The sequence below is a fragment of the Panicum virgatum genome, chromosome 5K (assembly GCF_016808335.1).
Source record: "Panicum virgatum strain AP13 chromosome 5K, P.virgatum_v5, whole genome shotgun sequence".
Lineage (NCBI taxonomy): Eukaryota > Viridiplantae > Streptophyta > Magnoliopsida > Poales > Poaceae > Panicum > Panicum virgatum.
In genome coordinates this window covers 57,412,424-57,425,045 of record NC_053140.1, presented here as the reverse complement: position 1 = coordinate 57,425,045, position 12,622 = coordinate 57,412,424, and the positions used below count along the sequence as shown (strand labels likewise).

Below are 12,622 nucleotides of genomic sequence, written 5' to 3'. Positions count from 1 at the left end.
CTTAGGTGGCTCAGGGGTAAGCCTACTACATTCAATGGAGGATAAGGCCGCGGCGTCGTCGTGGAGGATAAGGGCGAGCGGAGGACGCGTGCGGCACGACAACCGAGGATGGCCGGCGCGTGTCCCAGGGTTGGCCGGCGGCGTGGCGGTGCATGCGTGCCGCGACGAGGCAGAACAGAGAGGAGGAGAGGAAGGGAGGCTGACGGGTGGGCTCGGGCGAGGAAAATAAAGAAAACAAGTTTGAAATTCAAAATGGAGATGTTACCAGGCTCAAAAATTCACCAAATTTTTACAGGAGATAGATAAAATCACTAAGAACACAATGCATCAAGAATCACTCTAAAAGCTTTTGTAATTTGGTAGCAACAAAAAGAACAAAGAGACTACTTTTGAAATTTCCTAGAATTTTGTGTCTCTGTTGAAAGGTCACAAAATTCTGCAAAAATATTTTTAAATCAACATTTGAAATCTAGTATTTAACTAAAATTTTTGGAGGCCAAGTTGCATAACAAAATTGGAACTTTCTTAACAAGCACATATTCATACATACACAAAATTAAATTCAAAACACAACACACATACACATGATGCTCCTTTATGCCTTAATGATGCTTATGATGATGTTGTTTAAGTGTTAAGTATGTTTTTACATTTGGGGTCGTGACAGCCGTGTAGTCTAAGAGCAGGTATTATAATCGGCTGCAAGCGGGCGAAGTCCGATGTGGAGGAGAGAGGGAAGAGGAGAGAGAGAAAAACGGGCGCTCCGCTCGTCGCCGGCTGAATAGAGTACGCTGCTCGCTGCTGATGGGCCCGGGTGAAGCTCTTCGTCGGCTTGCAGCCCGCAGCGGGCGTGGGCGCAGGCGGCAGGCCTCACATGCAGCCGGCTGGCCGGCGCAACCACTATTCTTGCCCTAAGCACTCACTACATATACATGATATATTCGACGCGTGTTGTGCGTCTATATACACGTGACGTGGCGATGCATCGATCTCCGGTTCGGCGGTGCTGTCGACTGATCTATCAGAGGCAGCTCGGCGGCATCACGAGGCCGAGCGTGCTCCCCCGCGCGTTCCGGCAGTAGGATGTGACAGACCCGCCGAGTTAAAACGCTTAATTAAGCGTAACCGCCATCATCTGGCGCATTAGCTTAATTAAGTGTAACTTGACAGGCTATTTCCAACCCACAGGCCGATCGAAACACACCAGAAGTCTCGCACGAAGGCGAGCACAGAAGGTACCAGCCGGATAAAAACTTACAAAAATAGTAAATAATACCAAAGCTTTTACAAAACCACTTTAAATTTAAACTTTACAAAAGAAAAGATAGCAGCGAAGAAGAATCTAACTTACAGAGCATTTTTACTAGAGAACAAATGAAACCAACTAAATAAGTCGAGGACTACCGAGACGTGAAGGCAAGGCGCCACATCGAGCCCACCGATGTGAAACCTAGTTAGCTCCTAAACCTGAAATAGGGTAAACAACAAACCCTGAGCAACTAATACTCAGCAAGACTTACCCGACCAGTGGGTATAACTTAGCCCACATATCTAGACATGCACGGCCTTTGGATGGTGGTTTGTTTTGCAGAAAAAGCAACTAGAGGTGTATCCTTACTTTCCATGTTTTAGCCACAAATTTTTGATAGATGGACTTTTACTAATGTTTGCCTATCTAAACACCCAAGTTGAGACATACAATTAAGATTCAGAATAGTATCCAGTTCTATGTTTCTAATATTCTATCTCATTTGCTACGGTGTGACAAAGAGATCAAGGCCCTCATATCCGCGAGACACGGCGAATCGATCCGATTTAACCTTACAAGGTGGACCTAACCAACACGGCACGTATTTGCCCCGTCGGACTATACATGCCAACCATTCCCCTCCCCGCCTCGAACTACAGGAACCAGCCCAACGACATATGGTCAGCCGAGCTCAACGTGAGACCACCAAAAGTAAACATGTGCAACCCAATTCTCCGCGACTACTCGACTCGCCCCAGGAGTTGGGTGCGGGTTCCTGTACTTTCGAAGCAAAGCAGTACTAGGCTTACCGGTTTCGACTACCTCCTACTCCCGGCATGCGGTTAGTACAATTCAATCCCCGATCAGCACTGCCACATCCACCGGTCCTTAATCGACACAGACGGGGCTAAGACACCCAGGAACCCTGTCCTGCTGTCATACCTATCCATCATCCCCGCCTGGTCTCATATCTCCATATCCATTACAATCCATTCCACAAATACTGAAGTATAATGATAAATGATGTAATCTCGCGAGTAACCGGCAATTACTCGGCTTCTAAAGTTTCCTGTATCTCGCGAGTGACACGAAGCCACCCGACTTCTACCGGACTTATTTAGCCTAGCACTGCTATCGACCTAAACTTACTAGTAAACTCAAGGAAACCTAGGGGTTATGCAGCTAGGGTTCCAATCAATCCCTAATACTTAATGCACAAGTAATAGATAAAACATATACATAGTGATTCATAATTTAAAATAATAGGACATGCACCGGGGCTTGCCTGAGGGTAACACTAAGTTAGTGTTAATTTTTGTAAGGCCTTGGGCCCTTCCGACCATTGGGCCAGGTCTTCGGTTGCTTCAGCGGTCCTCCCACCTTCTGGAGATACCCCCGAACACCGTCTTGTGGTCTGGCTCCACACCGCGTACTTCATGCCCACACACGTGCCCCTAGCGTACCTAAATGAGGTGCAACGATGCATATGCATGAATGCATGAATAATACAATAAAAAGTAAAGCAATACAAGCACAAGGTCGATATTGCCTAACTATAAACACTACAACTACGGAGGTTGATTAAACCTTACATGAGTCTACACGAAGTTAACCCAACTGGTTTTATATTTTTAGTATTCTCCTAACTCCAACTATGCATTTATAAACTACAAAAAATATTTTATCTAGCACCATTAAAATTACATGTAGAAATTGTCAAACAACACACTTTATAGTTCTATCCTACCGAGCATGGAAATATAAAGCTAATAAACCTAGTTTTACATTCACCACCGTTCAAATTCGAGACCAAAAATCCGGAGTATCCGGGAATATACCCGGAGTATCCGGGACAACATTTTCCGGAGTATCCGGGCACCTTCTCGGAGTATCCGGACCCCCAAATCCGGAGTTTCCGGGCCTATACCCGGAGTTTCGCCCGGAGTGTTCAAAACCCGGAGTTTCCGGGCCTATACCCGGAGTTTCGCCCGGAGTGTTCAAAACCCGGAGTTTCCGGGCCTATACCCGGAGTTTCCCCCGGAGTGTTCAAAACCCGGAGTTTCCGGGCCTATACCCGGAGTTTCCGGGCTTGACAGCATTTTCGCCCCAAAAACTGAAATTTTGATTGTGACAAAACCAACCCACCAAATTTGAAACCCTCTTGAATCCTAGTTGAAGGATGCATATAGAGAGGATTGACCAAAGGAAATCACCTAGAACATCCTAGAAACATAGATCGGGGCGGCACAAGTTAAATACCTAAGATGAGCTTTTCTTGCTCAAAGAACTTGAAATCCAAGGTTCTCTTGGAAGGAGCTCATGGGGAGTAAGGTTATCCACGCCGATTGAAGCTTCCTCAGCCTTGAAATCAAGTTTAGATGGGGGATTTGCACCCTAGGGCCTCATGGAGGGGGAGAGCTTGTGAGGGAGAGGGAGAGCTTGTGAGGGAGAGGGAGAGTTCATGAGGGAGAGGGAGAGAGTGCACGTGAGGGGGAGAGGAAGAGTGAGCTGTGAGGGAGAGAGAGAAAGGGTGAGATCCCTATTTTAATGATTGTGGGGCCTAGAGGACAAAAATTACATAAACTAGGAACTCCATGTCCGGAGTATCCGGGCCTACGGCCGGAGTATCCGGGCAGGGTGTTACATAGGACCTGGCGGCGGCGGGGCGGCCCCGGTACGTCAGCGCCACGTCCTGCAGGCGGATGCCGCTGCACGGGTTGCTCCGGCTGCAGTCGAAGCTCACGGCCACGGGCGTCGCCGACGAGCCCCGGACGCCGACGTACCTGACGTCGCTGATGCTGATGCTGGAGCTCCCCCCGGGGCAGCCGGCGCCGCCGGTGGTGGGGCAGTAGCGCTGGTCGATGATGATGGGGTTGTCGACGCCGGACATGGTGGCGTCCGCGAAGGTGACCCCCCTGACGAAGCCGCGCTTGGAGCCGCCCCACGTCTTGATCCGCAGCCCGTTCGTCGTGCCGGTGAACCACGTCGTCTTCACCGTCACGTTCTGCACCGCCTCCACCGCCATGCCTTCCTGCTTGCCCAGGCTCCCGATGCTAATTAATAATATACAGCACAGGTAGTCTTTAAGTTAGTGGGCAGTAGATTAGCTTATTAGGTACGGTAAAACCCCAACTGAATCTGAATAGCTGTGTGCACACGCCATGCATGCGATGCGACCTGGTAGTAGTAGATTACAATTACATGATGAACTGGGCCCATGTCTGGTCTATTTCCACTAAACCCATGTCTGGTCTATTTCCACTAACGTTACCACCAGCAGCCAGCGTCTCTTAACTTCTAGTAGTAAGATTTTTCAAGGCCGTTTCAGTCAAAGCCCGCAGCAGCTATAAATTATAATGGATTTATTTCCATATATGCTGTATGCACTACTAGCTCAAGCTACCATTCCTATGCTTTGATTTTTTTTCTCGATTTAATTCCTAAAATAAAATGGTAGCATTTCTGCGTTTTTCATGCAGACAAATCACCGGGAGTCACGGCGACCTGGCCGACGGCCGGCCGGCGACGTACCTGATGCCGTGGCCGGGGCCGCAGGCGACGCGCTCGATCCAGAGGTTGGAGTTCCCCGGGCCGATGGAGATGCAGTCGTCGCCGGTGCTGATCCTGGCGTCGTACACGGAGACGTGGCTGGACATGTGGAGGTGGATGCCGTCGGTGTTGGGGCTGTCCGCCGGCGCCTCCACCGTCACCCCGCGCACCGTCACGCCGTGGCACTGCAGCACCACCAGGTGGAACAGCTCGCTGTCCACCGACCGCACCCCGGCCACCACCACATCCCTCGAGTTCGCGATCGTCAGCGACTGCGACCAAGCAACTTATTAGCTGTTGATCGTCGGGTAGCAAACACACACACACACACCCCCCTTCAGGTTTGTTTCGAGCTTCGACGGCGAACGTACCGACGCCGGGGTCGGACAGCTGCTCTGCCCGCGCCGCCTGCACTCCCAGAGCGCCCGGCCGCGGCCGTCGAGGGTGCCGCCGGAGACGACAAGGCCGTCCACGTTCTCGAACGTGATCCACCGCCCCGACGAGCCGCGCCCGCCGGCGCCCGCGGGGGCGACGACCGTGCCGGCGACGGCGAACGTCACGGCGGCGCGGCTGCGGCACGGGCCGGCGAACGTGGCGCTCGACACCAGGTACCGGCCGGGCGGCACGAGCACGGTGGCCGGGCGCGTCGAGAGGCACGCGTCGGCCCACGCGCGGAGGAACGGGCCCGCCGCGTCTGCCGCGCCGTCGGGGCGGGCGCCGTAGCGCAGCACGTTGTACATTGCGCCGGCCGCCGGGTCCACCGGCAGGAACAGGACAGTGGCGTGGAGGTGCGCGAGCAAGCCCAGGAGCTTCTTGGCCATGGCCATGTGAGGTCCGGCCTCCGGGTGTACGCGAGCGACGATCGAGTTGGGACGCCGCAGGCTTGCAGGTGATAGTTAGGTATGGGTTCGATGATGTGATGACTTGCACACGTGTATTTATAGTGGACACATCTACCGGCTCTGGTTAACATGGGGTAAATAAAACATATTGGGAAGGAATTAAGTAGACGAACAAGAAATCGAGAGCGTGTTTTTTGGAAAGGAAAAAGGATCAGGGGGGAGATTTGAGTAAGCAGCTGAGTGCGAGATTCAGAAACCTAACCTGGGAGACGAGACGAGACGAGACCATGTTGGTTTAGTAAACTTTTACGTGCGGCATTGACCATTATTGGAGTCTGGACAAAGTATGGTTTGGTGAGTTCTTGGAAACAACTCGTGCCAGGGTACGCATTTCCCATGCGTATACTGCTTTTGCTTAGTGATATATGGCCGATGGGTAGTGGTGGCCAGCATACACAGTGTCCATGACTGCCATCGTTGCTTTGCATGGTGAGCTGGAGCTGATCGTTGGTCACTGAATTGTTGAAGGATGCATGAATTTTCGTAAGCGGCGCAGGGTTGGAGCTCACCCCAAATACACGTCAAGATTGGGGGCGTATTTCTGGGACTTGTGGACAAATGCAACCACTCCAGTCCCATCAGGATCATCAACATCAACACTAGATACATACAAGGAGCTGCCAGCATCAGCTAACGCAAATTATTGTATAATAATGCAGCTTGCATACCATCCGGAGAAGAGCCCGAGAGAAATTCATAACGAATATAACTTGTTGAACCTACCGAAATCAAGAAGCAAAGCCATTTCAAGAAAAATCGTGAATGAGCCCGAAACTTCAGGCTTCAGCCCTGATTTTGAAAAGGCGTCTCCAGAATTAATAACGAAAGCTACTCGATCGATCAACTGAAACCAAAGCTATCCCTTCCTTAAAAAAACTAAGGCTATTCCGTTTCTGAATCTACACCCGTTTGGAGCCATTCAGTCGGTGGAACATTCACCGACTTCTCTTTCTGCATTGGGGATCAAGATCGGAGGCTCATGCAATTAGTTTTTGCATCGACCTCGCTTTCTACAACCATCAGCACAAACTGGCTACAAGATGATTAAACTTTTGACCATTTGAAACGACCATCGTGGAACACACGGGTAGAATTTAGAAACTAGCGTCGTATCGTCGAACTAGCAGTCCAAAATCCCTGAGATTGTTGGGTTGGGCGTGTGAGACTGTTGCGAGAGAACAAATTTGACTACTACTGCAGTGGTGGGTTGGGTACGTCTCAACTCTCAACCCAGCCTAGGCAGACCTGCCATGTGTCAACAACTGCTTCGTTCAAGCGAACAAGACTCTTGGACCCCAATCGCCATCAGCTGCTAGTACTTTTCTTTAGAGTGATTGACGCAAAGGACCCAATCCACAAGATAATGTTACTGTACGATCATTTGGGAAACCTTATTGGACCCAATCTACAAGATAATGCTAGCAACAACGTCTGATTAGTGATGATGGGCCAAACATAGAAGTCCGGTCCAGTTTCAGGTGCATGGGCCAGATCAGCAAAAAAGGGATTAACCGTTTTTCCTAGTTTTTTTTATTTTTATATTTTTTTTCGATTTATCAAAAATATATGTCGTGATTTTTTATTTTCAAAAATGTCACCCAGCCGCCGGTTCATCCGGCGGAAGGTTGTTACCGCCGGATGAACCGGCGGTAGGATCGTTCCGCGGTGGGCCGTGGTGGGCCGAGCCTTACCGCCGGTTGAAACGGCGGTAAGGTACGGCATATTAAACCGCGCGCGCCCGTCCCCCAGCGCCGCCGCCCGCTCGCTCCGCCTGCGCCGCCACCCGCCCGCCCCCCGCGCGGCTCCCGCACGCGCGCCGGGGCACTCGCCGCGCTCTCCCGGCCGCCGCACCGAGACGGCGCTCGCCACTCGGATTGCAGGTACATTTTAAATTTTAATTTTAGTAATAATAGTTGGTAGATTAGAATTAGAAATATTAGTGTTTTTGAATATAGTTTTATGTGTAGAAATAATTTTTAGCGTGTAATTATTTGAATATAGTTTCATGTGTAGAAATTGTTTTTTATGTGTAAAAATATTAGTGATTCGAAAATAAATTATTACGATACAAAATCGTAGAACATGTAATTGAAAATATTAGTTTACATACGAATATAATTGAAAATATTAATGAGTTCAAACAGACATATTTGTCGCATAAAAATAGTATTAATTAATATTATATTACAGAAAAATAGAAATTGTTGTCAGTAATAAAAATTGTAGAGAAATAATTAAGATATATGTAAAAATAGCAGAATTATTTTTTAGCGTTGATTAAATTCTAAGGAAGCGTAATTATTGTCGTAAATATTGGCAGGCATGTCAGATGATTTGTATTTTCAAGTGTTCTATGGGTCAGGAGAAGTTAGATATGGTCCTGAAGGGGTAGATTTGTCAGAGTTTAGCTCGATCACAAAAAAAATACCCCGAGCTAGAGAGAGGACTTGGATTTCAATATCCAATTGGCTATTTAAAGCTTTCGGCCTTAGTCGAGATGAACATGAGATCTCTGTCATGGCAGTGGTCAGTCGAAGGGAACCAGTATTTTGGGAGCTATAGCCGCTTGAAGGGACGCAAAACTGGAGGAACTATGTCAATATAAGTAGTAGCCGAGGCTTACCGCTTGTGTTGTTTGTTCAAGCATTCGAGAAGATTAGTTTTAGAACTGAAGCGGGCGGGGATCATGAAGGCCAGGGAGATATAGTATCGGAAGAAACTGAGACGATGCATGAATCTCATGAAGAAGGTGGTGAACTCGAGATTTTAGAAAATGATAGATATGCTGCACACGAACCTCGTCAAGCAACTGGTCTGGCTGATGAAGGGGAAAACATTCCAGAGATAGTTGAAGAGTTTCAGAGGGAGGGTGAAGAACAACACAATGCAATGAATGATGACTCCTCGGATGATGATGATGATGATGATGATGACGACGAAGATTATCATGTCCCACACAACTGGTCCGGTTATGATTTTTCAAAATTAAGTGTAAATGAAGGTGAAGCGGTGCCTTGGGAGTACAGTCAAAATGAGGTATGCATCGGTTCGGTGTATGCCAACAGTGACAACATGAAGGAAGCTATAAAACGTTGGTCGACTCTCTCTTTGCAAAGACAGTTCAAAGTTCTTAAGAGCAGTCCGAGAACATATGACGTGCGTTGTGTGAGAAGCGAATATCCTTTCAGGGTGTATGCTTCTATAGGCAAGTGGCATGATTTCTGGGAGGTTAAAAAAATTGTGGAGCACACATGCCTGCTTGAGCAATTAGAACCACAGCACCGCAACGTCAGTGCAAGTTTCATAGCTAACTACATGTACCCTTTGATCGTGGACAATCCTAATTATGAACCTAAGTCAATCATTTGTGCTGTTGAGGAGGAGTTTAAATATAAAATTAGCTACAACAAAGCTTACAGAGCGAAACAGAAAGCGCTGCAGATGAGGTGGGGGACGTATGAAGCTTCGTATCATAATATGCCGGCATTGCTGCACACTATATGTCTTAGAAATCCTGGTAGCTACTACGACTTGAAAACGTATCCATGTGCCCAGAAGCCTGGAAAGCAGGTACTCCAACGGTCGTTCTTGGCCTTGGGCGCTTGCATTGAGGCGTTTCCGCACTGCCGGCCAGTCATTTGTATAGATGGGACATTTTTGACAGGAAGGTATAAAGGCACAATCCTCACAGCTGTTGCAGCTGATGGTAACAGACAATTGTTGCCTTTGGCAATTGCCTTTGTGGAGAAAGAATCAGGGGATACTTGGTATTGGTTTTTGCAGAGGGTGAAGCAGATGATTATCAAAGATGTAGAGAACGTGTGTTTGATTCATAATCGGCACAAGGGTATATTACAAGCAATCGATGACATACAGAATGGTTCTACTGAGCGTAGTAGGACTGCACTTTGGCCGGACCTAAAGAGTAGGTGGTGCATGAAGCATATGGGGGCAAACTTTCATACCCAGTTCAAGAACAAAATCCTTGTCATGTGTTCTGTGCGTTGAATTGTGTGGACCACTATTTAATTTGTGTTCAATGTTTGAACGGTGATTGTTTTCATTGTTTTTATTGTGTGTACTGGCCGATATATGCCAATGGAGTTGTCATCGCGTCGGTCTGAAAAGTTTATTTGTAGGGCAATGCTTCTGAATAATTTAGTTGCAGCTAGTACAAATTACACAATGTCGATTAATTTGACATTGAAATTACAATAACATTGCACTGGCATGTACATGGAACACGCTAACGTCGTGTTCCATCTAGACCTAACATGCCTTAGAGAATATGAAATTCGAACATTACATAATAGTCATCTACTGAGTGCACCGAGGATACTTCCCCTTCCTAATAGCCTCGGGTCCCGCCTCCTTCGCACGGCGGGCCCTCTCTCGCTTCCTCTCCCTATCAGCTTCACGCTCCTCCGCCTGCCGACGTTCCACTTCTGCGAACCTCTTCTCGATCTCTTCTTTATCTTTCTTGCGCTTCTCCTCCATTTTTTCCTCTTGCAGCATTCGCTGCCACCTTTCCGCAGCCCACCTTGCTTGGCGCTCAACGTGTTCCTTAGCTTCGGTCGATTGCTCCGTGTCCAGCCACTGTATGAAATCACAAAGAGGTGGTGGACTCTATTTCCAAGCCGAGTTAAAATTAACATACTGAACTCCGAAGGCGCAAACTAGATAGTGCGAGGTGATACCTTCGCTTTGTCCTTGCCGTAGCGCTTTGGCGGATCGTACTCGTAGTTCTCACACATGAAGAACCTCCTGCCGAAGTCATCGCCCAAAACTTTGGACTCCATCAGCTTGCACAACGAACCGCAGAAGCACATTGGAACCTGCACTCCTTGAGGCACAGGTTCTCTAATCTTGTTTCACGGAATGTAGGTAGAACCAGAGGAAGACATGGTGGCCGTGCGTGGATGGCTAAAGACTTCGTATGAGATGGCTACTGACTTCATATGAGATGGGGCGATGTTTTATTTATAGATGGAGCTATTTGGTCTATAGGCATGGTTCACGCATGTCTATCGCCGTTTGAAACGGCGGTAAGTACTCCCACATTTTTAATTATAGTGGGGGTGCAGAAGAATCTGATGTAAGGTGACAGGATATCGAAATCGTAATTGAAACTCATGAATATCTCATAAAAATATATTTTCGCAGACTATTAGAGTTAAATCTAATTTGTATAAATTTTTTAAAAATATTTCCCTAACCTCCGCTATCTCTATTATTTTCTGAAATATCTCTAAACGTAAAGAAAATAATTACAGTTCAAACAGTCTTTAAAATAATTACACAATTAATTATAGCAGTGAAAGCTTATAAAACAATTAAAAATAAAAAATAAATTGTGGGAACATCTACCGCCGTTTCAAACGGCGGTAGGGCGCTGCCGTCTACAGGGCAGCTACAGCCGGTTGCTACAGCCGGCTATAGTCAGGCTACAGCGCGGCTATAGCACTTACCGCCGGATCGTTTGGCGGAAAGGAGCTACCGCCGGATCAAACGGCGGTAGCTTCCATAGGCCGTGGGCCAAGGATCTTACCGCCGGTTCATCCGGCGGTAACTCCTTACCGCCAAACCAACCAGCGGCAGGGTAACATTTTTGAAAAAAAAATATAGCCACATATATTTTTGATAAATCGAATAAAAAATAATAAAAAATAAAAAAATCCGTTTTTCCAAAGTAACCCAGCCCAAGTTCAAGCCATGGGTTTCAAGACCTACCAGTCCACTATGTTTTAAAAAAAAAAAGACTTACCAGTCCACAACGCGTCTTTTCAGCCTGCTACTGCCAGCACGCAAATTCCGTGTACCAGCTCGTTAAGGATGACTCACCTGCGGAGGAGTTAGTAGATTTAATCCTGCTCGCATAGTCGGATGTGACAATTTCGCCCTGTTCATGGTCCGGGTTTAACGGTTTTTGGTTTGCTTCCAACCCAAACCAGCAAAAATTTACTGGTCTGGTGCGGCTTGGTTTGACACGGCTTGGTGGCGGTTTTAAAAGTGCACCGGGTTGGGTTGGGCTGCTGGTCTAGACGGTTAACATGGGTTTATTTAAGAACTTATTAGCAGGGTGCCTTGGTCGCCGCCTCGCTGGCACAGGCAGCGTGAAGTCCAGCGTCAGCAACACAAGAGGGGGAGACTCGGGAGGCATCGTCTTCCTGAGTTCCTGGGCAAGGCAAGGCTGCGGCGCGTGCGACGGACAACATGGCCAACGATCTAGCCACGCAGCAGCGAGTGCGCCCATCGAAGTGGCACAGGGGAGGAAGGACATGAGGATCTCGAGGGCACGAAGCCCGTCGCTGCCTGGAAGAGGAGGTACTCTAAGCGGCGCCACCAGACAAAAGGTTCACCGCCATGGCTTGGCTGCTCTGCTGCTTCATGCTGCGTCGGATAGAACTATAGAAGAGGATAGAGCTTGGAAGGCAAGCCTGATTCTCGTTGCTTGCTCGCGCCGAATCGGATGGAATGGAGCAAGGGAAAGGTGCCAAATCGGAAAGGAAGGGAGCGGAGAACGGAGAGCGGGAGAGGTAGTGGTTTCTTCGCAGCCGCAGCCGCTGCCGCGGCGTGCTTGAGCCCAGTTTCGACGGGTTTCTCGGGTAAACCCGCAAACCGGCTAAAGTAACCTTGTTTAGTCCGGGTATAGGCTGGTTTCGACCCAACCCATGTTAAGCATGCAGGATGACGGTTCTATCCGGACTGGGCACGGTCCGGTAGCCGGTTCTGTGAAACCGAAGAACAGGGCAATGTGACATCTTCTAATCCCACTATTGCAAAGCCACGCACCATGCCAACACCACCTGAGGAAACAACCAGATATACCTCAGTTTGTTACCAGGATCGATATATACGATATCTTGTTTGTTCTTGCAAAAAAAATTTAATTGTTAAAACTAAAATTAATCACAGTTTTGGC

The 12,622-nt window shown here is 48.2% G+C and overlaps 1 protein-coding gene across 1 annotated transcript; it reads right to left on the bottom strand.

Annotated features, from left to right (window-relative positions):
- Positions 1-917: 917 nt before the first annotated feature.
- LOC120708949 (polygalacturonase-like) lies at positions 918-7,215 on the bottom strand. The gene is made up of 4 exons (XM_039994402.1): positions 5,170-7,215; positions 4,781-5,070; positions 3,907-4,302; positions 918-1,088 (listed from the first exon to the last, which is right to left on the bottom strand). The coding sequence occupies exons 1-4, from the start codon at positions 5,623-5,625 to the stop codon at positions 1,022-1,024; spliced, it is 1,209 nt and encodes a 402-aa protein (XP_039850336.1). The 5' UTR covers positions 5,626-7,215; the 3' UTR covers positions 918-1,021.
- Between the last annotated feature and the right edge of the window lie 5,407 nt (positions 7,216-12,622).

Coding starts and splice junctions, on each gene's coding strand:
- LOC120708949 (XM_039994402.1), bottom strand. CDS start 5,625: ATGGCCATGGCCAAGAAGCTCCTGGGCTTGCTCGCGCACCTCCACGCC. Junction 5,071..5,169: donor GCTGTCCGACCCCGGCGTCG/GTACGTTCGCCG, acceptor GCTTGGTCGCAG/TCGCTGACGATCGCGAACTC. Junction 4,303..4,780: donor GGCCCCGGCCACGGCATCAG/GTACGTCGCCGG, acceptor ATTATTAATTAG/CATCGGGAGCCTGGGCAAGC.